The sequence below is a fragment of the Mirounga angustirostris genome, unplaced genomic scaffold (assembly GCF_029215605.1).
Source record: "Mirounga angustirostris isolate CCGP_5_RB_7025 unplaced genomic scaffold, mMirAng1.0.hap1 SCAF_3, whole genome shotgun sequence".
Lineage (NCBI taxonomy): Eukaryota > Metazoa > Chordata > Mammalia > Carnivora > Phocidae > Mirounga > Mirounga angustirostris.
The window spans coordinates 141,716,518-141,743,483 of record NW_026991711.1 but is presented as its reverse complement, the minus strand read 5'-3'; the positions used below and the strand labels follow the sequence as shown (position 1 = coordinate 141,743,483).

Sequence of the window (26,966 nt, the reverse complement as noted above, 5' to 3'; positions counted from 1 at the left end):
GGTTCACTGAAGCTTTATAGGTTGCTTCATGCTATCAATTCTAGATGTCATTCAGGATATATTTATACTCCCCCCAAAAAATGATTTCACAAATGTGTTGGTTCCTAAGGGGAAAAAGCAAGGCCCAGTAACAATAAAAGCTATACTGAGGAATATGGCAACACCTGTTCAAAGCACCTGTTTCAAGAGGGAAAAAATGATACGACCCAGAAACGATAGCATTTTATTTTAAAAAATATTTACAGAAAACTGTTCAGGAACTCATCTTTTTGGATAAAGCAATAAAAAATGGATTTATTTCCTATGAGTTCAAAAGCCTGTTATAGTGTTTTCATTATAAACCTACTGGTTCGAAAAAAAAAAATACCGACCTGAAAAACTCCCTATCAGTAGCACCTTGACTTTCATGATCTAATCACTATGCAAATTCTTACTACCAAGACAAAAAGCAAAAACTCTGATTACTTGCTCAACATGAAACTTACTACATTATTAAAATTTTTTCAAATTAAACATGAAATACAACAAATGAGCAGAAAAAAAATTCCACTTAATATAATGACCTGTGTGCTATTTAAAATCACAAAGTTTTAAGTAGCATACAGTTTATCTAAATGCATATTAATGTATTTAGATTGTTTATGTCCATTTTAAACTTACAATTACAGATTTATTTTTAGTGAAGTAAATACCAAATATTAACTCTTTAAAAAAATGTTCCACATAAACCTATGAGAGAAATTTAAAGTGAAATAGGCACACTGTTCTAAGCTCATAGGCAGCAAACCTAAAAACATGCCTCATTTGTGTATTCACTAGAGGGTCCAAATATACAAACAAAATCAAAGCAATAAAGAACACTAATAGCACTTGATAAAGATTAGACAGAGTATCAACAATGTAAATAATACAATGTATTATATGATGAGTTTGAATGCAAAAACCATGTATTTATTAAACATGTGATTAACTTAAAAACACCAAACCAGTTTGTTTTAAAGTGCTCCTCATCCAAGACCTTGGACAAAACCATCCCTCCAAAGTGAATTAAAAAAAAACAGTTTACAAGGCAAACAATGACAATAGGTATGGACAGGCACTACCAAAAAATGCTATTTGTTCTTTAATTAAATAATGCCATTCTCAAGTGATGTAGAGCAGTCACCTTGACAGAATTCCTTTTTTGTATAAATAGTCATAAATAAAAAAATGTCTCTAGATAGTCTAAAGAGCTGCAAACATTAATACCTTACAACAGCAGCTTAATGTCTATTTTAGGAAAAAAGCACTAAAATCCTCTTCCACTGAAAGGCATTTATTTCTCTGGTGTAAGTGAGCAAGGTCACTACAACATTCACCTCTTTTCTAGAACAATGTAAATAACAATGTATACACATCTTAAATTTGGTAGGTCATAAAAGTTAGGATGCAATCATTTTTTGATGCAACAGAAAAATAAATAAATAAAAGTTAAATACTTTAACCCAACATTTGGTATTGACAAATCAGTAGTGTCAACTTCACATATGAAGGACAGCACAGCCTGGTTTTTAAAAAAATCCTCAGTATGTCACGGTATTGGGGCTAAAAATATTTAGAATATTAAATGTTTCCTTTTGCTTAAGGGAATACAATAGAATCACCATCAAGCTGCTATCGTAACTCATTTTTAGCTGGGCTAAAGTGACCATTTGGTCCATGGCACAAGTTACAGATACCACACTTCTGTCAAACAGAAACCTTATGTTTCTAAGCTTTCATGTTTATAAGCTACAATACACACTGACTCATCCGTCAGTCCCTCATGGTTTTTTAGAAAAATATCTACATTTGTCCTTATGGAGGTCAAAATGTTACACCATCATTTGTTTAAAAAAAAAAAAAAGATGCACATTCATACTGTGAAGTTATTAGGAAAATACTCTTGCAAATAAACTATATAAAGATAAAATACACTTCGAAGGTATGTGGGTTGTTTTGCTGTTGTTGGTTTTACAGTATTCTATAAAGTGCAGAGAAATCCTAAGGGAAAAACCACCCCCTATAACATAGTTTCAGTACAGCAGCTTTTGCATAGCAATACTTAGAGGAAGTTGGGCACTTCCGTCTCCTCAGGAAGAGAAGGATGGAAGAGGGTCTTCCGATTCAGATTTCTTTTTGGCCGTAAGTCTGCTTTCTTCAGGAATGGCTGCTGATGCCAGATCTCCATTAAGTGTATTTCTTGAACAGTGAATGGGTCCTATTAAGAAATTAATTAAAAGGTTAAATATCCTATCGATATTAACTCCAGTTCTCTGTGGAAAAATTTTTTTTTAAAATTTCCCATTTAGGGACATGAAATTCCTTCAGCTTCCTATTAATTTCTTTGACTATTTGCTTAATAGGGAAAAATCTCACCGTCCCACTATTGGCAGTCATAAGGAGAAACTTCATAGTTAAGGAAATGAATTACAAGGCCACCAGCAGTAGAGATATTTGGTTCACTGCTAGAACCACGGTTGGCACATAGTGGGCAGTTCAGCAAATATATGCAGAAGTGAATGTAGTCTTAGTTACCTACTGATTTTTCAGCCTGATTGTTGTAATGCTGTTAGTATCCTTCCTGTTTTCTAGGGGGAAAAAAAACAAAACAAAACAACAAGATCCCAAAAAATGCCTAACCCAATATCACACAACTGGTAATAGAATGAGGACGAATTCAGGTCTTACTCTTCTCATCATAAGACTTTCTGAGCAAAGCTGACAAGGTACCTCACACTGAAAGTTCCCATATTTCCACGTGGAATACAACTCACAGAACTCACTGCAGCTGCAACTGAACACAGCTAAACACACTGGCATGGCCCCATTCCCAAACAATTGCACTTTTGTGTGTACATGTTATTTGAATTTACCATGAACGGTTACTACTTTTATAATTTTTTTAAATCTAGTTAATAAAAAAATAGAAGTTTTCTCTCTCAAGGAAAAGAATATTTGGGGATATTCTTAGCCACTAAGACTGTCCAATTGCAAAACATGTACTTTCTAAAGAAGAGCACTAATTCAGTCTCTGCTTTGTCAACTAACTGAGACACTAAACTTTGGGATAAACAGATGGAAATCTAAGGATAAAACTTCTCTAGCCACACTTCCCAACTTAAAAAACGTTCTAGAGAACTGAGATATATGTTTGTATATAACTACGGATGCATGTGTGTATGTGTGGACATGCGTACATGTGTGTGAAGGTATGTGTGACTAGTTCTGTTACACTCCTTAACAGCTAGCTATGGGAATGCTAAATGGAGTCAGGCATGCACACTGAGAGCTTCTGAAAATTGGTTTCAAAAATTCAAAACCAGGGTGCTTACAAGAGAGCTAAGAAAAATGGCTGGATTTTTTAAAAAATTATTTTTGCCATCACAAATGAAAATGATCCCTTTAGAGTAAAAAGGAGCAGTATCTAGAGGAAAGCACAGGCAGCATAGAGAACTCTTTCCTGGGCTCTAGATTCAAAGGGTCACATAAACCAGGCAGAAAAAACAAGGTCAATCAGAATCTACCTACCTGCCTCCCACACCTAACCGCTAACCCTCTTCCGCTTATCTCCTCCAAGTTGTACTAAATTGGCCTGGGAAAGTTTCCTTCTCCCTTCCCTTTCCCACCCTCACCCCTTTTCCTTCCTTCTTGTACCCACTGTCCCAACTTAAATTCAAAAATGGCAATGAACACAGAGTAGTACTCTGTATCAATAAACAGTTCTGCAAGAGAAATGGACAACAACAACAACAAAAGATGCCATCACCTTCTAAAAATCTGAAAATGACCAGCAGTCCCTCTCCAAACTCCACCACCTTCATGAACTCTATCTTCCCCCCCTCATTAAACCTGTTTAACTTTCTGGTTCCGTAAAACAAATTTTAATCAATGTGAAGTAGCTGGGATCTTCCAGGAAACCTAAAGAAATTGAAATACCATTTATGATGTCATTTCCACAAGAGAAATAAAATCTGTGTTCCAAACGGCAGACTTACAAATTCTTGGAACACGACCTGTCCCCTAACTAGGAACTGTATGTAATTTCCATCACACATGCTTCATGGGCAAGAGTAAAGACTCTGAAAAGCAGAAGTCTACTAATGGAGTTGTAATAGTAAGACCTTATTTGTGTTCACTAGAAATCATGGTCACCACTGTCTAACTAGATATTCTGAGACATATTCGCTCTCTCCCCAATAAATTAATAAATATTAAAAACAAAAAAGTCTAGAAAATCAAAAAACTAGAAAAATCTAAAATATCCAACATAGAGGGCGCCTGGGTGGCTCAGTTGGTTAAGCGACTGCCTTCGGCTCAGGTCATGATCCTGGAGTCCCGGGATCGAGTCCCGCATCAGGCTCCCTGCTCAGCAGGGAGTCTGCTTCTCCCTCTGACCCTCCTCCCTTTCATGCTCTCTGTCTCTCATTCTCTCTGTCTCAAATAAATAAATAAAAAATCTTAAAAAAAATATCCAACATAGAAGCAAATCATCACCACTCAACAAAAGCTTTGAAAAAGCTTTCTCTCTGAAGAGAAAAATAACTAAATTTGAACATAAACCACAAAACCTTTCCTAAAGTATTCAATCTCTTTATGCTGCCTCTTTAAAGAAAAAGGGAGAAAAAGGTACAGGAATAAATGCTACTATAATTCACCACCACCACCAGAAAAATTTATTTTCCTTGGCCATTTCAAATTATTTAAGTAACAATGCTGATTTTTTTTTCTCTGAATTTAGACCTTGCCCCTAGAAGCCTACCCACAATTCACGCTTTTTTCTAAAATGTTTTTGAAATGTAAATACAGTGGGAGTAGAACATTACTAAGAAATTACTAAAATGTACTGGGAAGAAAACATTTTGATGTGATATATATATATATATAAATCAAAGATACGGCACTTACACAGAGGTATTCAGCACTTCTTAGGTAATAACAAAGGTGTCTGTAAGAGGAAATGGGAGCTTCTGTGGATTGTGGGCTGTTTGCCTGGCTCTGAATTAAGGAATGAATCCAAGGGCAAAGTACAGCGTTGACTATCAGTATCCTTCGTTTATTTTAACACTTACAGAGCACCACAACAATTCTGGAGAATAAGCCAAAGAAAGAGACAGAGCTGCATTTAACTCACTATCTGGGTCTTCAAGAGGAATATCATTACAAGAGTCTGTATCTGAGTAGGTTCTTCGGCGTCGCTGGGAGAGTCGGTGAAGTGCAGATACCGGTTCTTTTACACAGTGGCTACTCCTACAAATTAAACAGAACGCATTACATTGTAATACCCTCAACTTAACTGCAGTGATTTTTGTTTTTTGTTTTTAGAGAGAGTGAGCCCGCATATGAGTGGGGGGTGCGGGTGGGCGGGGAGGGGCAGAGGGAGAGAGAATCTTAGGCAAGCTCTACACTCAGAAAGGAACCAGACATGAGCCTTGATCTCATGACCCTGAGCGCATGAGCTGAACCGAAATCGAGTCGGACACTTAATGAACTGAGCCACCCAGGCACCCCTTAACTGGAGTTTTAAATGACTTCTTCAAATGAAAGAGGAAATATTTTTATTTCCAAATTTCTATTTTAGCAACATTCAACTCCTTCAGAGGTCACACCACAGGCAAGTCAAATCATTTAGAATCCAGCTGGTAACCTGAATATGACCTCTGAGCCAAACTAAATGGAAAGGGGGTAAAATAAAGCAACTTCTTTTATAGAGAAGGGTCCAGTGAGACCGTAGACATATCAGAGGGTTAACCAATGTTTGAAAGCTAAAAGTTATGACTTCACAAGTGCATGTATCTAGTGTCAATCCATATCTGATCAAAAATAGCAGAGAGAAGGGGATAGGCAAGTAGGTAAGGAACATGCTGGAGGTCAACTCACTGACAGCAGCAAGAACAAATAGACATGGCAAATGGAGGCTACAAAAACTATTTTAAAAAGCAGTCTGTGGGGCGCCTGGGTGGCTCAGTCAGGGAAGCGTCAACTCTCGATTTCAGCTCAGCTCATGATCTCAGGGTGGTGAGATTGAGCCCCATGCCCATGTCTGGCTCCGCACTTAGTGCTGAGTCTGCTTGTCCCTCTCCCTCTGCTCCTTCTCCCCCCTACCCCTGGCTGGGACACACTCACTCTCTCTCAAATAAATTAATAAATACGAAAAACAAATATAGTCTAGAAAATCAGAAAACTAGAAAAATCAATCTAAAATATCCAACATAGAAGCAAATCATCACCACTCAACAGCACTTCAGCTACCACTGTATGGAAAGCCCAATATTACCGTTCCTAGTGACTATCTTGATTCATCAAGAAAAAAAATAATTTTAAAATTCTAATTATATTTGGGGCAGCTGGGTGGCACAGTTGGTTAAGCGTCCAACTCTTGGTTTTGGCTCAAGGTCCTGATCTCCCAGGGTTGTGATATCAAGCCCCACATCAGGCTTCTCGCTCGGCACAGAGTCTGCCTGAGACCATCTCTCCCTTTCCCTCTGCCCCTCTCTCCTGAACATTCCCATGCTCTTTCTCTCTCCCTCTCTCTAAATAAATAACTTTTTAAAAAAAATTCTAACTATATTTTATTTAATTAGAGGTAGAAAAGATAAAATACAGTTCAGAAAAACTTCTACCACAAAAATAGAAGTTTGTAAAAGGTATCAAGCTTCTGTTTTTCTAGAAAATTCAGCTGGTGAAACTCTTCATTCCCTGACAGGATTGGAGATATATATATTTACACCACAGGGCTCCTCTGAGCATATGATAATTCAGAGGTTATATAATCATGGTGGGGAGGGGGTGGGGAGTGACAATACTAAGGGCTCAGTTAGCACTTTTTCTTAATGTAGAAAAATAAAAGCTAATGTCACTACAATTTCACCAATTTCCAAAGAACCAAATAAGACAATCAGAGCAACTTAAAAGACTTACCTACCAAGATAAAAAACACTTTAGTGGCCTGGGATATTGGATAAATGTCTTAAATGTGCTGATAATGAATATACACTTTAAAATGTCAATTGGTTTTTCTCTTTTTTCAGTAAGATCTTTAATTCTTAACAAAACAACAGATCAGCATGAATATATGACTGTAAAAAGCTGTCGTAAAGTGAGCCTAATCACTGGACCCTTGATACCTCAAAAATGGATTTCTACCAACCATCATTTGATGTAATTTCAAACATTTAAAAAAGGTACAAGAGCTGACAAGGTGCTTACCTTGCTGGTTAATTTATTCACTCATTTATCTTCACTGACTTCACCTACTGGGGCTAGGCCCTATACTTAGATATAATGCTAAGCAAATCAGAACCAGGCTCTGCTCAAAAAGAGTTTCCATCCCACACCACTTCATGTTAAAGGCCCAAAAAATTTCTCTAAGTAGGTATAATTCTAAGAGAACTTGATTAAAAGAAAAGGTTATTTTACCTCTCTGAACTGCAAGAACCAGGATGGCTAACAGAACGCTTCATCTAGAAATTTAAAAAGAAAGTGAGCATAATCCATACATCAAGTAGAATAATACAACTCTAATGTATTATCGTTATCATAATTAACACAAATTTGCTCAGATGAAAAAAATGACTGGCTAAGAAATTTATCTTTTACAGACTCAAGCAACACTATCAGCACAATGTCAAGCTTTGTCCCTAAAAACCATTCATTGGAATCTTTCCCAACACATATCAAAAATATGCTAGATTCTTTTCTCAATAATAAAAACCAAATTTTATGTTTTATATATATCATATATGTATGTGTGTACATATATATAAAAATATAAAAAATGTATATAACCACTCCAAAAAAACCATACTATTTAACGGAATATCTAACGAGCCAGAAAATATTCTAATAAATATCTCTCCCTCTCTTTTTCTTATAGGCCAGGAAAAGAGTCTGGTAGCAAAGCTTTTCTTTATAATTCATTATTCAGGTAGCTGTTACACAGATGTTCTAAAGTATGGTTTTCATGGAAGATGGCATTAGTAATTTAATTAGTAATCTGAGTCTTTAAAGAACTCAGAAGAAGGGCGCCTGGGTGGCTCAGATGGTTAAGCATCTGCCTTCGGCTCAGGTCATGATCCCAGGGTCCTGGGATTGAGTCCCACGTCGGGCTCCCTGCTTAGCGGAGAGCCTGCTTCTCCCTCTCCTTCTGTACCTCCCCCTGCTCATGCTCTCTCTCTCTATCTCTCTGCCTCAAATAAATTAAAAAAAAAAAAAAAAAAAAAAAACTCAGAAGAAGAACCCTAAGTCTCAAATAGGTCTCTAAAACATATATTTAAAAAAATTTTCAAAAACCTGATTAAGAGTATTAACAAATATGACAAATACTAAACTTAATTTAAAAGATCCAACTACTCCACCAAAAAAAATAGAAGGAGGGCCCCAATTAACAGATTATTTCAATGTTCAGCAAGGTAGCAAAAAAGCAAAGTTTATACTACAGGCTAAGGACAGTTGCTTTTATATGCAGGGGCTCAAGGGTCTTACAAGTCCAAATCTAACATCTGTGTTATGTAAATGCCTGCTGTATTTGTAACAGGAGCCACCAGTTGCTCTGAGAAGTCCCAGTTGAAATGATAACAGATATGACCAACCCAATTTGTAGTCCAAGAACACTAATATGATTGACATCAAGTTGCAAATGGACATTAACATCTCCTTTAACAGAAGTCAAGTCCTTTGGGATTACTCACCCAAGGACATCACCACTACAATAATCACTCAATCTGTGGGTCAAAATGACGATTGTTTGAACTGATTACGATTTGAAATAAAATTGAATGCAAATTTATTCTAGGAGGGACACAATGAGATTAACTACATAAAGTAGTTTAAAAATCAATTTAAATAGTTTTAGAATTCTCAAATCTTTCACAGCTTTATCTTCCATTTACTCATATTTTTAAAAAGAAAAAAAAAAGATTTTCCCAAAAAGACAACTTTTTTCCATGCTGTGTCTCCAGAACTAATTATCATAAGCCACAATTTTTCCTTGATGTATGAAGTAAAATGGCAAAGCAAGTAAAAATAGCCGGTATTTTTTAGATTAGCTTATTGGACTTTCTGTAAAGTTGCTACTGATAAAAGTTTTTGATTTAAAAACAGACAGTTATTAGAGTTTCTTAGACATAAAATACACATATGACCTCTCTGGACTACAGAGCATTTGTTACAGAAGGCATTTTCCTCAGAAATTCAATACAAAAACAAGGCAGCTTTGAGGTGGTTTTATTGCATTTGATTCTATAAAGTCAAATACAGTAGTATTTGTAGTAAAGTCTGTACTTGACACCTTAAAAAACAGTGTACCCCTTATATATCAACTTCAGGAACATAGCACTAGAACAGACATCTACAGTCATATCATCCTGAATGCACCCAATCTAGGAACATAACATTATTAGCCCATCATACATTGATTAGAAAACAATGATCTAAATAAATTTAGATAATAATCTTTAGTTAATGTCATATAGCTAAATTGGCTGGGGTGGATAAAAGAACCGAGGAATAAGTTGTACCCTATTCTTTCTTCTAACAAATAAGCCTTCAAGTAATTGCTAAAATAGTACCAGGTGGCATTCTTCCTTCTATAAAAGGGCTCCTGAAGACACGTGGATGAAAGAAATGTAAAGTCTCATCAAACTCTGTCTCACCTACGAGTCCCACACAGCTTGCCTGAGTGAGTTTATTAGCTTGGGAAGGACAAGGAGTCCACCACCCTGGGGAGAGTACTTGTTCAGGGCAATTAGAAGGAAAGAAACTAACACAAAGCACCTGTTTTAAACAGGTCAGCCCCTTTGCAATGACCTGCTGATGGAGGAGACCTTTTATTTTATAGATGAAGAAAATGAGGTCCAGAGAGATTAAAGAACTTGCCTACTCAGAGGGCTCAGTTCCAAATACTGACTATAAAATACTGTTTTCCCTATATCGTGTTGCTTCAAACCCCTTACAACACGTTTACGATTTGCTTTATTTTATCCCTTTGCTTAATTTTATCCCTAATTTTATCCCAAGAAGAGCAGTGCCCCCAACCTCTTCTGTGTCACAACACCCGCAGAGCATTATAATATTTTCCCGGCACACTGGGATAAACGGTACAGTTCTCCATGGGGAGGCAATCAGGACCTTGGTACATGCTGAGCCCAAAGAGGTGAGAGGCTCCAACACTGAAGATGAGTACAATCTAAAAAAAAAATTCAATCTGTTGATTATTTCCCCTCCCACTGCCAGTTTCCTCCCTTAAAAATAAAAACAAAAACAAACATGCAACATCACTGGAAGAAAAACAATTCCCAACCATTTGAACAGGAGAAGGTGACACAGGAGAAACCAAGGGATCCGGATGGGACAGCTGAAACATCTCAGGTTTAAACTTGGCATTCGCTATCTTCACACATTCCTCAAGTGTTGTGATGAACGTATTACATGTGGCACTAAGCAGAGAAGAGGCTTCATTCATGTTCTGAAAAATTACACACTGAGTTGAACAGACTCACACACAACTATATGGAATCATGCACCACATTCTAATCAAGTGACTTAACATGATCTCCAATAGACACCTTACTAGCTTATATGCAAATCTACTTAAAATCTACTCCCTTAGAAAATTAAAGCAATACATGAATACAAAATGTCTATCAAGCAAACAGTGTATGAAATTAGAGTCTAAGAAAAAATAAGTTTTGCATTTAAACCAAATAACCAATCATATTGAAAAACTATGTACAGGGCGCCTGGGTGGCTCAGTTGGTTAAGCGACTGCCTTCAGCTCAGGTCATGATCCTGGAGTCCCTGGATTGAGTCCCGCATCGGGCTCCCTGCTCGGCAGTGAGCTTGCTTCTTCCTCTGACCCTCCCCCCCTCATGTGCGCGCGCTCTCTCTCTCTCTCTCTCATTCTGTCTCAAATAAATAATTAAAATCTTTAAAAAAAAAAAAAAAAGAAAAACTATGTACAAAAATGTATCTTAGATAAACCTAACCTAAACAGCAATTTTCTAAGTAACCAAATTCTGAAGGCGGTCATAGCAATGGAACACCCTGAGAGTTCCTTAGTGGCAGGCGCAACTCATATATACTCCAAACCCCTTCTCCCACTTCGTCCTTGGTAGAATACAAACCCCAATCTTTTCTTTATGACAGCAATGTGTCCTGACCCTGGGGGATGAATACAGACTGGTCTGAGCCAGTCATGGCAAGTCCATGACCCTTTGTCAAATATTGATATTTCTTAGTTTCCTTTGACCCAGACCAAAAAAAAAAAGAAGTCTGCTGAGGAGTTGCTGAGACTTTTGTTCCCAGATAAAAGCCCAGGACAGCAAGTTGAGAAGGTCTCTTTCCACCTTGGTTACCCCAGCTGCCTCCTGCATCTGCGTGACCTTGGCAGTCACCCTGAAGCCTTCGGCATTAGGGGAATAATCAAATATACCAAGAACGGCAGAGTGGAAGGTCCCTGATACTGTCACTGAGCTGCAGAGCAAATGTGAGGGCACCGACCTCCAGAGAGCTTGTGGTGAAATAGTAAATGCCCTTGGGGTTTAACATGCCTGCAACTAAAGGTGACCTCACAGAAGATTGCTCCCCACCAGGAGAAGGCCACAGCCTCGAGGGGCAGGAAGATTTCTTGTCCCATTTCTCCCAAGTTAGGTAAAAGGAGACTAGGAACCATGCCGGCCTTTCACCCAGAGAACAGTAGGGCCCACTGATCCTCCTTTATCACAAAGTGTGAACCTATCTCATTGTCAGGCCCCACACATCTGAAATTTGATTCCTGTATTACCGTTCTGAGGACATTTTTAAAAAGTTCTTTGATAAAGCTAAATTATCAATTCTCAGGCCCTGAAACTGGAACCTTATTACCAAAAGAAAGAGAACAGCAGTTGCCCAATGATTCCAGCCCAGAAAACAAAGCCTGGAATGCTTCTTCCCCACCCCAACCTCCAAATCATCAGATTGGCTGCAAAAATCAGCCTTGATTCCCCGGAGAAATGTGCTACTTCCTGCTTTCCTTGGTTGCACAGATATAATCTAGAAGATCCTACAGATATCTGGAGTCTGTAGTAGGGACAGCCCGAAATAGCTAAAAATAGCTCATTTTGAAAACACTTCTCTGCCACCCTACAGGAAGAACCTCACCCACCAGGGTATTACAAAGCATAACCAGACATGAAAGGATCATCTTTGTATACCTCTATGCTGGGAGATGAATGATTCTCATCATGGTGAACAAATTCTTGGATAGTATGAACTTGCTGCATTAGGAGATCACAGTAGAGGCGAAGTTCAGACATTTTGGTTTTCAGAGACTCACTGGTTTCACTTATTTCTGAAAGGAACATATATAAACATTCAGTTAGATTGTTTTCATATCCTTTGAACAATAAAACAAAATGGAGGGGCGCCTGGGTGGCTCAGTCGTTAAGCGTCTGCCTTCGGCTCAGGTCATGATCCCAGTGTCCTGTGATCAAGCCCCGCATTGGGCTCCCTGCTCCGTGGGAAGCCTGCTTCTCCCTCTCCCAGTCCCCCTGCTTGTTGTGTTCCCTCTCTCGCTGTCTCTCTCTCTCAAATAAATAAATAAAATCTTTTTTAAAAATAATTTAAAAAATAAAACAAAATGGAATAATTTAAAAAGTAAGACAATAGATATAAAAACCTATAGCTTAAGAGGTGGGAGCCCTTGGAAATAGGATACGAGGGTCTTGAAGAAATACCTTCTCTTCAAATAATTGGGAAAAAAATGGGAGTCATATATCTGACATGAAGTTTAGGTAGATTAATTTCCAGAGGCAGGGTGATGACCACGGGATTTTTTTTTAAAGATTTTATTTATTTTGCGAGAGAGGGAGAGCACATGCGTGCACTTGAGTGGAGGGAGGGGCTGAGGCAAAAGGAGAGGGAGAATCTCAAGCAGACTCCATGCTGAGTGTGGAGCCCAACACGACTCAGGGTTCAGTCTCCCCAGCCTGAGATCATGTCCTGAGCCGAAATCCAGAGCTGGTCACTCAACCGACTGAGCCCCTCGGGCGCCCCCCACCCTGGATGTTTTATACAGGATATTCCCATTCCATTACTCATCTTTCATTTAAAACGTGCTTGTATTTCTTCTTTTGTAAACTGTCTTTTCTAACCTTTACATATTTTTCCAGTTCTGATGTTTGGCTTTTTCTCTTAGTAACATACAAATTAGTAATTTATAAAAGTTCTTACACACTAAAGAGAGCAATCTTTCCCCGTCCTATTCTATATACTAGAAGCACTTTTCCAGATCTATCTGCTCTCTTTCAGTTTTCTTTATTGTGCATTTTGACATATAGAAGTTTTTAATTTTTATGTAGTCAAAATTATTATATAAACATCTATTTTCTTCTGGTCCTTTCATAACTTCGTCTTCACATTATATTGTTTTCAGAATTGTTTTATTAAGAGCTTACTTTCTTTAATATGTCCAGACACACTAACTATCCAGCCATAATCTCAGCCATTCACTTACCAATACCCTCTAAACCAGCAGTGTAAATAGCAGAGGACGCAGGGGAAAATACCCGTGCTAGATCCTGGCATTTCTCCATCCGCCGTGGGTCGGGGCACTGCTTTGTGATACTAGCCAAAAAGCCGCTCTAGCCACAATGGGCCAAACCAGCTCTATCTGCCCATTTGACCTAACTGAAATTAGTTTCTACTCAAATTTAAATCCATTCCTTCTTTTTTTTTTTCAATTGTAGTACAATACAAGTAACGAAATTTACCATTTTAGCCATTTTAAGTATACAGTTCAGTGACATTAAATACATTCACAATGTCCTACAACCACTACCATCACCCATCTCCAGAACTTTTTCATCTTCCCCAACTGAAACTTTACACCTATTCAACAATAAAGCCCCATCTCCCCTGCCCCCTAGCCCCTGTCAACCATTATTCTACCTCTGTCTCTATAAATCTGACTACTCTATGTATCCCAGTAAGTGCAATCATATAATATTTGTCCCTTTGTGACTGGCTTATTTCACTTACCTTTCAAGATTCATCCATGTTGTAGCATGTGTCTGAATTTCCTTCCTTTCAAAGGTTGAATAATATTCCATTGTATGTATAATACTACATTTTGTTTTTCTCTTTCTTTGTCTATGGACATTTGGGTTATTTCCACCTTTTTGCTATTGTGAGTTTCCACTCCTTCTTATCCTACCCTTGGACATACTCTACCCATGATGTTCTTTCATATGTTTTTAAATGATTATAAATTCAATTCTGGGCCTTCATTTTTCAATACCCATAATTTAGTGTTTTCAATAATCTAACTAACTTCTACTATTTTTTAATTATAAAAGTAATACATATTTGGGATGCCCTGGTGGCTCAGTCGGTTAAGCGTCTGCCTACGGCTCAGGTCATGATCTCAGGGTGCTGGGACAGAGCCCCACGTCAGGCTCTCTGCTTAGCTGGGAGTCTGCTTCTCCCTCTCACTCTTCCTCTGTGTTTTCCCTCTCTCTCTCTCAAATAAATAAAATCTTTTATAAAAAAAAGTAATATATACTCAATGAAAAATTCTGAAAAACCAAAAATATATAGAAAAGAAAAATCAAACAACTGCAAACTTACTACCAAAATATAAATTTTTTTTAAAGATTTTATGTATTTATTTGAGAGAGAGAGAGAGCATGAGCAGAAGGAGGGGCAGAGAGAGGGAGAAGTAGACTCCCCACTGAGCAGGGAACCCCGATGCTTGAAAAGTGAGTCTCCTTCCCACAAATTACCTTTCCAAAGGTAACAACTTGACCAACTTTACATATTTTTCCTGAGCTGACTAATGAATGGATATATAATTTTGAATCCTGCGTTTTTTGCAATTAAATAACATTGGGCATTTTCTCACATTATTAAAATTCCTTCTAAACATTTTACTGGCTACATATCAGCTTATATCAGCCTATAGTTTACTGAACCATTCCCCTAAATTTCAACCTTTGCATTATTTACAAGTTTTTTTTACTATGATGAGTATCTATGCATGTAAATCATCTTCTACATTTCTGATTATGTCTTTAGGATAGATTACTAAAGGTGCACAGGACACTTTACATTTATGTTTAAGAAAATATTCTCATCACTAAAGAAAAATTTATAGTTACCTTTTTCTTTTCTCGTCCTAGTATCAGTCAAACAGGCTTTGGAGCTCCCCAGAGCAACCAGCCACCTCTGTCTTTCCGCCGCATTCACTGCCTTCATGTAGAAATGCTGCTCGCCTGGAATGATTAATTCCATTCTTGTGTTGTCTGCTGAATGGACTATGAGGATAAACACGGGGGAAATCGAGTCACAAACTTCAGTCATTTGGGGAGAATCAAACAATCACTCTTATGCAGTATTAGATGTTTCAGACACCTAAAACAAGAAGTTGAGCTTCAGGATGCAGGCACTGCCTCTCCCTAAGGGGCTATTGTGGCCCCTTGAAACGACATGCTCACATATACTGCGGCTGGCAGGGGGCCGAAGTGGTGGTGGCAAGAGAAAGAGAACACAGCACTGAGAACTAAAAGCTCCCTCTCTGGGGGCTGCCTATACTACTTTAAGTACACAGACACTGTCACACTCATCACACATGTTTTACTGATTTCCTTGAAAGGAAAGTGTGTTTTATCCCCCCCAAGCCTAGGGGTGTCCTGACATTCAGAAGAAGCACAATAAATGGTACCTATGGCCATCCTCCATTAGCACGGCAGTCCTCAACGAAGGGCACACCATAAGCGTGAGTATTTGAGACCTTCTCCTCTTTCCCACCATCCTCCCCGCCTCTCCTAAACCACCCCCGTCTTGAAACTCAGACAAAAGAGAACTAATCAAGAATTATACTGAGCCAATCCTCAATCTTTGTTGTAAGACTAAATTTGTGCTACGCTGTCCTTAATCAATAAGCATTTACCCAGCTCAGAGGAGTGCTGGTAGAGGGGTAAGATAGGAGAGAAGAAAGAAAGGAGTCTTCGCTCTAACAGAGCTGACAATTTAACCAGGGAAACAAACCGACACACCAAAAATAATCAAAACAACTAAATGATAAACTCTTTGGTATAGAGACATCCTGTGTAATTAAAATGAGAGAAAGTAAGAAGAGGTTGGAAATAAAGCTCCAGGAAGAAGGATATGACAATAGTAGGATTTAGTTAAGAGAAAAACTGCATTTAAAAAGGCCTAGATGAGGAAATAACATAATATGTACTGAGGAGACAAGCCTAAATAGAACCTTGTGTTGTATTACAGGGTAATGATATTCATGAATGGACAAGATGAATTGAGCCTAATTTTCAGGGGCCTTGAAAGTCTGGCAGAAGCCCTTATTTATAGGATTAATTACTAAAAATATTGACCAGATGTACTATGGCAAATAGTGCCAGAAAAGCTTTGCTAGCTTATCATTCTACTTATAAAGGCCATCCTCGGATATAGATAGTGAAATATATAAACATGCAACAATCAGTGATGGGTGTAAAAGATTTCCAAGCTAGGATAAAACTACTGAAATCCCCATGCTCCAAGAGTAACTCTTTTTTGGCTACTTAATACTAGTGAAAGCACCAATAGCGGGCGCCTGGGTGGCTCAGTTGGTTAAGCAACTGCCTTCAGCTCAGGTCATGATCCTGGAGTCCTGGGATCGAGTCCCACATCGGGCTCCCTGCTCAGCGGGGAGTCTGCTTCTCCCTCTCACCCTCCTCCCTCTCATGCTCTCTGTCTCTCATTCTCTCTCTCAAATAAATAAATAAAATCTTAAAAAAAAAAAAAAGAAAGCACCAATAGCTACCTCAAAGGAAAACAAAGCTCTAATTTCTAATAATTGTTGCTACAAATGAAAATAAGATGACTCCAGGGATGCCTGGGTGGCTCAATCATTATGTATCTGCCTTCAGCTCAGGTCATGATCCCAGGGTCCTGGGATTGAGCCCCACATTGGGCTCCCTGCTCAGCGGGGAGCCTGCTTCTCCCTCTCTCTCTGCCTGCTGCTCCCTCTGCTTGTGCTCTCTCTCTGTCAAATAAATAATAAAATCTTTAAAAATAATAATAATAAAATAAAAAATAAAGAACAGGCAGAAACTTTGTTTAAAAAAAAAGAAAATAAGATGACTCCTTCTTTTTTTAAGTAGGATCCATGCCCAATGTGGGGCTTGAAATCACAACCCTGAGATCGAGAGTCCCATGGCTCCACCAACCTAGCCAGCAAGGCGCTCAAAGATGTCTCCTTTTTAAACATACCAAAATTGGTGTATTAATCAAGGATGTCCCCTCCAAAGTAGTCACCTGAGAAGACAATAAACTTAAGAACAAGGCTCCTAAAACATCAAGTTCTTAGCACAAAATGGACAAGATCTCTATATGCAAAACTGTAAAACATTACTGAAATTAAAAACCTAATTAAATATAGGAATATACCATGTTAATAGATCATAAGACTCAATATTGTCAAGAACACAATTCTCCCCAAATTGATGTATAGATTCAATACAATTCCAGTCAAAATTCCAGCAGACATTTGTGGAAATTTACAAGCAGATTCTAATATGTGTTAAGGAAATGCAAAGGGCCAATAATAGCCAAGACAATCCTGAAAAACAACAAAGTTAGAAGACTTAGACTATCAGATACTAAGAAGTATAAAGCTAAAGAAATTAAGACAGTGTGACATTGGCAGAAGGATAGAAAAGCAGGCCCTTGGAACAAAAGACAGTCTAGAAAAAGACCCAATGTACACGGTCACTCACTTGGTGACAAAAATGTTTCTACAGTGCTCTAGGTGAAAGGCTGCTGTTTTCCATAATTGATACTGTCAAATGAATATCCCTATAAGAAAAAAATGAATCTTTTTTTTTTTTTTTTTTTTTGACAGAGAGAGAGAGCGACAGCAGGAACACAAGCAGGGGGAGCAGGAGAGGGAGAAGCAGGCTTCCTGCGGAGCATGGAGCCCAATGCGGGGCTCGATCCCAGGACCCTGGGATCATGACCTGAGCCGAAGGCAGATGCTTAATGACTGAGCCACCCAGGCACCCGAGAAAAAATGAATCTTAACCCCTGCTGATACCATATATAAAAATAAATTTTAAGTCAATCACAGACCTAATATGAACTTAAGTATACAAGGTAAAACAATAAGCTTTCAAGAAGAAAAAAGATTTCCTAAGCAGGACATAAAAAATTCTAATTTAAAAAACTGAAAAATTGGACTTTATTGAAATTAAGAACTTCTGTTTATCAAAAGACATCTTTAACAAAGAAAATGCAACCTATGAAGTGGAAGAAGATACAATACAAAGACTCATTCGGACTATATAAAGAACTCCTATAAATCATCATGAAAGACAGCCTAATTTAGAAATTGGGCCAAGGGACGCCTGGTGGCTCAGCCATTAAGCGTCTGCCTTTGGCTCGAGTCATGGTCCCAGGGTCCTGGGATCAAACCCTGTGTAGGGCTCCCTGCTTGGTGGGGAGCCTGCTTTCCCCCACTCCCACTCCCCCTGCTTGTATTCCCTCTCTCGCTGTGTCTCTCTCTGTCAAATAAATGAATAAAATCTTAAAAAAAAAAAAGAAATCAGGCCAAAGACTTGAAAAGGACTCCAAAAGAAGAGGATGTTCAAATGGCTAATTAATATCTGAAAAAAAAAAAACCTCATCATTAGTTATTTAAAAAATACAAGACAAAATCACCATGAGATACCACTATATACACTAGAAATATTCAAAATCTTAAAACTGATAATGCAAGTTTTGGAAAGAATGCAAAGCAACTGGAACTCTCATGCTCTGCTAGTTCAAGAATAAATTGGTACAACCACTTTGGTAAACAGTTTGGCATTACCTGCAACAAAGATTCTCTCCTGGATCAAACTTCAGTCAGACTCCTCTGAGCCCTCTGCTTGACAAGGCCTGACCTTGGGCTTCCATCTCTGTCCTTATAGGGTCCAATTTTAGCAGGACTTCTGCTAAGTCACTTTAGCCAGAATCCTCCACCATCAATATCTGATTACCCTCAATGCCTGAACAAATTCCTCTACCCCCAACATCCCCCAGGTAATGTCTGATCACCCCGGCCTGCCTTCAGCAAGAATCCTATAGGTCAGTTTAGCAAGACTCCTCTAGGTCAGTTTAGCCAGAATGCCCCCTACTCCCTGATGTTTTCTCTTAGTAATTTTCCATCCACCGACCCTCCCCCCAACTCTACTCCTTGGCTACAAATTTCCACTTTTCTTATCATATTCGGAGTTGAACCCAATCTCTCTCCCCTACTACAAAACCCCAGTGCAGTAGTCCCTATACCTATCATGAGAGACTTGAATAAATTTGGCCTTACTAGCAAGTGTCAAAAATAATTTTCTCCTTAATTCTGCTAAAGCTAAATGTATGAATACCCAAAGCCTCAGCAATTCTACTCCACTTCCAGATATATACTCAAGAGAAATGCATACGTATGTTCAACAAAGAAATATATAAGAATCTTTATGGCAGCTTTACTCATTATAATCCCAAATGGAAAAAATATATATATATATCAATACTAAAATGGATAGCCAAATTGTGGGATATTCATACAGCAGAAATACTACAAATCAAAAGAATGATTGAACTACTATTACACAGAACAACACGGATGAATTTCACAATGTTGAGTGAAAGAAGCCAACATACACACAAAATACTGATTTATTCCATTTATAAAATTTCAAAAGTAGGCAATATTTATCTATGGCAATAAAAGATTAATGTTACTTTTTAGAGGGATTAGTGGCTGAGGAGACAGGATAATATCCCAGCATCTGGGATGCTGATAATATTCAAATTCTTAATCTGATCGGTGGTTACACAAGTGTGTACACTTTGTAAACATTCTTCAAGCTGAATATTTAGGATTTATTCCCTCTTCTGTATGTTATTCTTGAATAGAATGATTACTTCAAACAAACAACAACAGTAAAAATGCTGCCATACTTGAAACATTTTAGAATTGCCTTAGGATTCTGCCACTAAGTCTTTTAAATATACTCAAGGGTGGAGAATCTTTGAACTTTGTAGTTTGATTTCTGACTCTCACCAAATATCATCAGGAATCAAATCTGGGGAATAAAATGAGACAAAACCATCACTTAAAAAAAAAAACAAAAAACAAAACCTCATGCTTTGAATGTGCTTTTCTTGTGCAATTTATACACTGGTTCATAAGGCAATTCTTTTTTTTTTTTTTTAAGATTTTATTTATTTACTTGAGAGAGAGAAAAAGAGAGAGCGCATGCATAGCACAGGGAGAAGTAGACTCCCTGCCAAGCACGGAGCCTGATGCGGAGCTTGATCCCAGGGCCCTGAGATCATGACCTGAGCTGAAGACAGCCGCATAACTGACGGAGCCACCCAGGGGCCCCCATATGGGAAATTCTAAAAGAGGAGTTCTAAAGTGTTACAGGTGATGATGGTGCAATTAAAAATAAGTACGTCAAAAATGAGTACCTGGAAAGCCGATACTTACTGGTATACATTTCAGTATGTTTGTTAAAAATAAACAACAAAATTATACCACATATATTTCAGGGAAGATGCAGTAATAATACACTAGGCTGAAGTGTTTCTATATCTTAGATAGCCACGACTTCCTACCATTAGAACAGTAGTAATTCTCAACTAACGGGAGCATGTTACAATCAGACATGTGCATTTTGGAGAAAGCTCCCTGGATGACACTGATCCACTCCAAATTATGAATCACTGCTGTTGAAAGAGTCCTAGTGGTAAGAAGTCTTAAATGAATGAAGAACCAGATGTGTAGCAAGCAAAAATTCCATTCTGTCTCCATGGCTAAATCATACTAGGAACTACCATGAAACCACATAAATTTAGCAATCCAGCCCTGGAAAATGTAACATAACACATTAGCTGCTGCTTTGGTTTAATCTAAATAAGAAAATGCACAGAGCAGTAAGATTACTCTGAAGCGTTTGATAGCCATGACCAAGCTCGCCATGTCAAAGGAAGTACCCTTCAGGAAGGACAAGTATTCAAGCTACAGAGGAGAAACGAAAAAGGCCTGTAGGTGTTTGATATTTACTACTCTAGTGCTTTAGTTTTTCCTTCAATTCCCTGAAGAATTCAGTACTTTTTGTAATCATTTTGTCTGATCTCTCCTACCCACCTCCACCCCACACAACCCAACCATACATACAAATGAATCAGTGGTCTATGAAACCTTCCATCGTGAAAATTACAGGATGACCTATTGCTTTATTTCTTCTCTTTTGGAAGAAAAGGAAAAAACTTCTATCACCCAGAAGAGTTTATCTCCAATTCGGCAAAGAACCAGAGTTTATGACTCTGACTTCATGTTTTATCAAAAACCCTACAGAGCTTGCCTCATTATCTTCAGCTTTTTTTTCCTTTCTTTTTTTTTTTTTTCAAATAAGCTCTATGCCCAACGTGGGGCTTGAACTCATGACCCCAAGATCAAGAGCTGCATGCTCTACCAACTGAGCCAGCCAGGCGCCCTGCCTCAACATTTTTAAAGCTCAGCTTCTAATCTTCACAATACCTTTACAATGAGAATGAAAGAGAACACTTGTGGACTCAGTATGGACACTAAAGTAGCATCCCTAAGAGACTGTTTTCAGGTCCAAATTGGAGACTAACACTAAGATTTTTGAATTTCAATTCAAAGTACATGTATAAAAGGAGAAATGCAAAAAACTGTGCTTAATAATGCTAAGTGCCACTCTTAATATTGCTAAGGAAATAAATGGTATTGGAAGATCCCTACTGGACGAGAAATGCTTTTTTCCCTCTTTTTAGGTTACAGTGAAGAATGCTTTACTTACCTAACTTCAAGTTTCTCTAATTCCACGTATTCACTTACCTTTAATTTCACAAACTGCCATCTTTATACTTCCTTTGCTCCCTTTGCAAACATCATCTTGTGAATCATAGTAGGACAGGATTCCATTATCTAGAACAAACCAACGAGGCTGCCAACCTACAAATATTGTAAACAAGATTAATAAGAATTTAATTTAATCACATAGACAACTATGATTTCAAAATTTACCATCCATGTTTTCTTGGCTCTAAGGTAACACACTGACAATGAAATTTTTAATGGCCAAGGCTTACCCAAAATGTTCTTGCCTCAGTCCCACTGTGTTGGGAGAGCCTTCTGTAGAAATGTGTTGGTCAGCATAAATATAGGGAGTAATACCTTTATTCTGACTAAAGGTATTCTGACTTCTCATTAACAACCCATGAGACTCATCCTCAGTAATAACCCTACAAAGGGTAAAACATGACTTCCCCCTTTTCCTGAAGGGAACAGAATTGGGTTTCAATGTGATGGAAAAAGCAACAGAAACATGGATTCTAGCCCCAGCTCTATTCTCACTCTTTAGTTAGGTAAGCTGAAACAAATCATTTCAATAAATATCAAAAATTCTCAGTCTCCATAACGAGTGGATTGAACAAGATGACCTCTCAGGTGCCACCCAGCCCTTTAATTCTGCAATGGGACCTTCCCCCGCTTTAAATGTTGCCTAAGCAAACTCCCTCCCTTGCCAAGTGAGTGCTGAATGAATTTTAGTCTCTTCCACAGAAGCTGCACATTCTGTGGTGAGAGCATGGATTTCCCACATTCCCTCTCTCCTTGCCCGGCTGCTGCACAGCTCAGGCAGAAATGCTAGAAACTGCAATCATTCATTTCATTTGTGTTTATTCAGTGACTAGATCACACAACTGTCATAGACTTCGCTCTAAGGCAAAGCTGAGGATGAGGTTGATGGCTTTCTTCAGAGTTCAACTGCCACTCCTGCAAGCCAAACTCAGTGTACCCTAAAATCTTATCAAGCATGCTACTAATTTACAACAGTTCACTGATTAATAACACAGTGACCATGACCACAGTGCCTCTCTGAAGGCAGTGTGACTGTCCTTGTTCTTTCTGTAACTATTAAATCACAGTTCAGCCTGGTCACATTAGACATAGCCTGCTATATGCTTAATCAATTCAGTTTTTCCAGGGCCAAATAGTACCAAGACAGTGGCCGATGGGAGAGTCATTTTTACCCCCCATACAGACCCAGGACTTACCTCCCCAAACGGCTTTTCCTGTAACACTTTTGAAATGACATCATAAAAAGGTTAAATTTCACAAGAGGGAATGTCATAATACAGTTCAGAAAGTTGGATATCCAAAATAATTAAAATACGTTTCAAACACTTGGAAAACTCTTGTTATGAAACACTATAACCCCTAATGAGGCCTAGCAAATTAAAAGGTAAGTTCTTTTGGTACATGAACTTCATCTTCTTTATCGTTGCATTCCCAGCACCTACGATGGTGCCTGGCACATAACAGGTGCTAAAAAAAATGTATCAACAGGGGCACCTGGGTGGCTCAGTCATTAAGCGTCTGCCTTCAGCTCAGGCCATGATCCCAGGGTCCTGGGATCGAGCCCCACATCGGGCTCCCTGCTCCGCGGGAAGCCTGCTTCTCCCTCTCCCACCCCCTGCTTGTGTTCCCTCTCACTGTCTTTCTCTGTCAAATAAATAAATAAAATCTTTAAAAAAAAATATATCAACGATTAAATGAGTGATTAAACACCAGAAAAGTGAGATATTATATGTTATCCATGAGAGTAAAGATATGCAGTATATTGCCTGAGAGTATATTGTATATTGAGCATGCACAGAAATGGTAAAAACATTATCTTTCCAAACACTAATTCACCGTGGCAAACAAATTATAAGCAGGGTGGTAAAAGTACACTCCACCCCAAGTCCAGTGTGCCTATAAGTCAAATTGTGGTTTTGTAAGCCTGCATTATTGTGATTCAATACCTCTTTAAAACAAATAATGAGCAAAATGACTCATTTAGAATTTGCAGCAACTTGAAAGGTGACCATGGTTAAATATATTAAAATAATGAAGACTGTTAGTTATTGCTACACACCTTTTTGAAGAAATATTTAATTAAAACAATCTAATTGAGGGGTGCCTGGGTTAAGCGTCTGCCTTCGGCTCAGGTCATGATCCCAGGGTCCTGGGATCAAGCCCTTGCAGAGCCCTTGCATCGGACTCCCAGCTCAGCAGGGAGCCTGCTTCTCCCTCTCCCACTCCCCCTGCTTGTGTTCCCTCTCTCGCTGTGTCACTCTCTGTCAAATAAATAAATAAAATTTTTTTAAAAATCTAATTGATTCACACATCTATATAACAGAGGACTATGTCTCTGTGAAAAAAATTCATAGGCATTCTTTAAAAAAAAAACAAAACTTTCTTTTTATCTCAAACTACCAAATGTTACTGAAATCCTTATTCTCTACAAAAGATTCTCAAAGAACACTGTCATGAAACTGAAAGTTTCCTTCAAGATCATTCAGTACGGGGGCACCTGGGTGGCTCAGTCGTTAAGCGTCTGCCCTCAGCTCAGGTCATGATCCCAGGGTCCTGGGATCGAGCCCCGCATCGAGCCCCGCATCAAGCCCCGCATCGAGCCCCGCATCGGGCTCCCTGCTCAGGGGGAAGCCTGCTTCTCCCTCTCCCACTCCCACTGCTTGTGTTCCCTCTCTCTCTCTCTCTCTCTGTCTCCCTCTGTCAAATAAATAAATAAAATCTTTAAAAAAAAAAAATCATTCAGTACGAACAGCTGCTCATTCTTCTGACCTAAGATGAACTAAAATTAATAGTCAGCATGCCACTGAATCAAATTTGTATTTTTAAGGTGGAATTCTTCCAAACAAAAGATTTCATTTCAGCAAGCTTCTACAATGCATACTAGCAGTTTGCTTAAATGCTCTGCAAAGACTAAAAGCTTAAGCACACGTGGTTAAAAGCTCAACCAGCTGGTGCTCAGCGCCCTAGATGAGAAAGATGGCCACCAAGACCACATTTCGCTCCAGGAATAAATTATGACTCATGTCAGTAATCACCCATTGCTCTAGGCTAGGCATAAGGGGTTCCTCCCAAGACACTGTTGACACTATGCTTATGAAAGTTTGCAATGAGATGATCATTTGCATCTCAAAGAATAGAAACCATTGTCTTTAAAGTTAATACCATATCTCAACTAAACAGCGTAACTGTTCTCACAACTGCCCAAACAAAAATGCTTAAGAAAAAATATTTATCTCATTTTTTAAAAGTTCCCTGCTAAAACATGTTATTTATAGAAACAAACTGACATTTTAGTGTTAGCAAAATAAAACATGCATGTATCATAAATGTTAAAGCATTTGCTGCTTTAAATCATGCTTTAGCATTCCGATTAATCGGAAAGAAAGAAGGAAAGAGAGAGGAAGGAAGGAAGGGAGGAAGGGAGGAAGGAAGGAAGGAAGGAAGGAAGGAAGGAAGGAAGGAAGGAAGGAAGGAAGGGGCGGGCAACCATAATCAATACTTATGCCTTAAAGTGTTTATGTGCAGATTTTGCACAAGGTCAGGGTGGACACAAGTTGAGCGTACCATGCAGTTACCAAGAGGTTCAATACTCTGGGCAGAGTAAGTGGGTAGCAAGTCAAGATGCCTATTATACTGGAACAAGAAATCTATTTCCTACTTAATCTTACTTTAGACCCATTTCCTTTCCTCTAATGTGGTGAGATCATAGAATTCTGGAGTTGGATGCCACCTTTCAAGATAAACTGATCATCCTCTACTTCATGAACTGAGTTCTTGAGAGAGTAAGTGATTTGTCCACACCAGTGGTTGATAGCAGAGATGGGTCTACAACTCAGAATTAAGGCTCTTTAAATGAGCCAGGCTGTTGGTGTCATGGAAAAAGCCCCTTCCCTGCTGGTCTCTCATTTCTACATTTCCGAGTTTTTCTTTCCAACCCACTTCATGGGTGACACTGACTGTTCTACTTCTGTGCATTGCACTGTCCTCCACTATTTCTCACACTTACCTTAATTCCAAAACATAAAGACAGCTCACTGACAACCAACTCTTAAGATAATGTTATCTGGGGACAGTTGAACAACTTCAACAAGACAACTTTTAAAATAAACCGTGCTAAAATTTCCTATAAATTTAAAAAGAAATAGAGAAAGGATTTCTTAAAATTAAATCTTGATCTTACAGGATCCATTCTAGTCCTGTACCCTGACAACTCAGTTATGAACAAAATGCCGAATCAAGTGTGAATAAGGATGAAGACTGCACCAACACATGCAGAGTAACTGGAAATTGTTACGGAAGCCACAGGAGGAAATAAGTATTATTACACGGAAAAAGAAGCGGTCAGGCTCACTTCCTACCCTTAGGAAGGTGCGCAGTCTCGAACCGTCCCCTGCAGTGGCCAGTTCCATCAAGGGACTGAGTGAGGGATTAAGCCCGGGAAGCAAAAGGAGCCCATTCTCTGCGAGGGTCACTGCAGGCCAGGCAGAGGGAAGGGCCCCTGACCCTCCTTTTCCGTAGCCTCCCCACATATACCCGCCCAAGGCCCCCGTCTCTCCCCGCCCCCGCCCCCGCCCCGGGGTACCCGAGCCCTCTGACCTGTGAGATAGTTGGTCCACTTATACAGAACCCCCTCCATGCTTCAGAGCCCGGCGCCGCGCATCCTCCTGGCCGGGCGCCGGCCGCGGTGCTGGGTAGGCGCGGAGCCTGGGCAGCCCCTCCCGGCCCGCCCGGGCACTCCCCGGGCAACCCTGCCGGCACCGAGCCGCCCTCAGCCCGAGCGCGCGCCGCCGGGACGTGGCGGCCCTTAGAGGCCGGGGCGGCGGCCGCCGCGTGGAGGTCGGGGGCTGCCAGGCGCGGGCTCAGACATCCCCGGGCGAGCCTCGGCGGCGGCGGCGGCGGCGGCGACAACAAAATCACGACCGCAACCGGCCTCCGGCTCGCGCTTCCACCACACGGCTGTTCCCTCCCGCGCCCCGGCGCTCCCTCCTCTTAGCCCGCCTTCCTTCCCCCCGGGCTCCCCGTTTGTTTTCATTGACCCCGACGTCGC

General features: G+C 39.3%; 1 protein-coding gene across 1 annotated transcript; it reads right to left on the bottom strand.

Annotated features, from left to right (window-relative positions):
• Nucleotides 1–210: 210 nt before the first annotated feature.
• On the bottom strand, nt 211–26,950 carry PLEKHA3 (pleckstrin homology domain containing A3). Its single transcript, XM_045868442.3, has 8 exons — nt 26,516–26,950; nt 21,896–22,012; nt 15,153–15,308; nt 12,210–12,346; nt 10,319–10,483; nt 7,438–7,481; nt 5,153–5,268; nt 211–2,239 (listed from the first exon to the last, which is right to left on the bottom strand). Exons 1-8 carry the CDS (start codon nt 26,553–26,555, stop codon nt 2,112–2,114), a joined length of 903 nt encoding a protein of 300 aa, XP_045724398.1. The 5' UTR covers nt 26,556–26,950; the 3' UTR covers nt 211–2,111.
• Between the last annotated feature and the right edge of the window lie 16 nt (nt 26,951–26,966).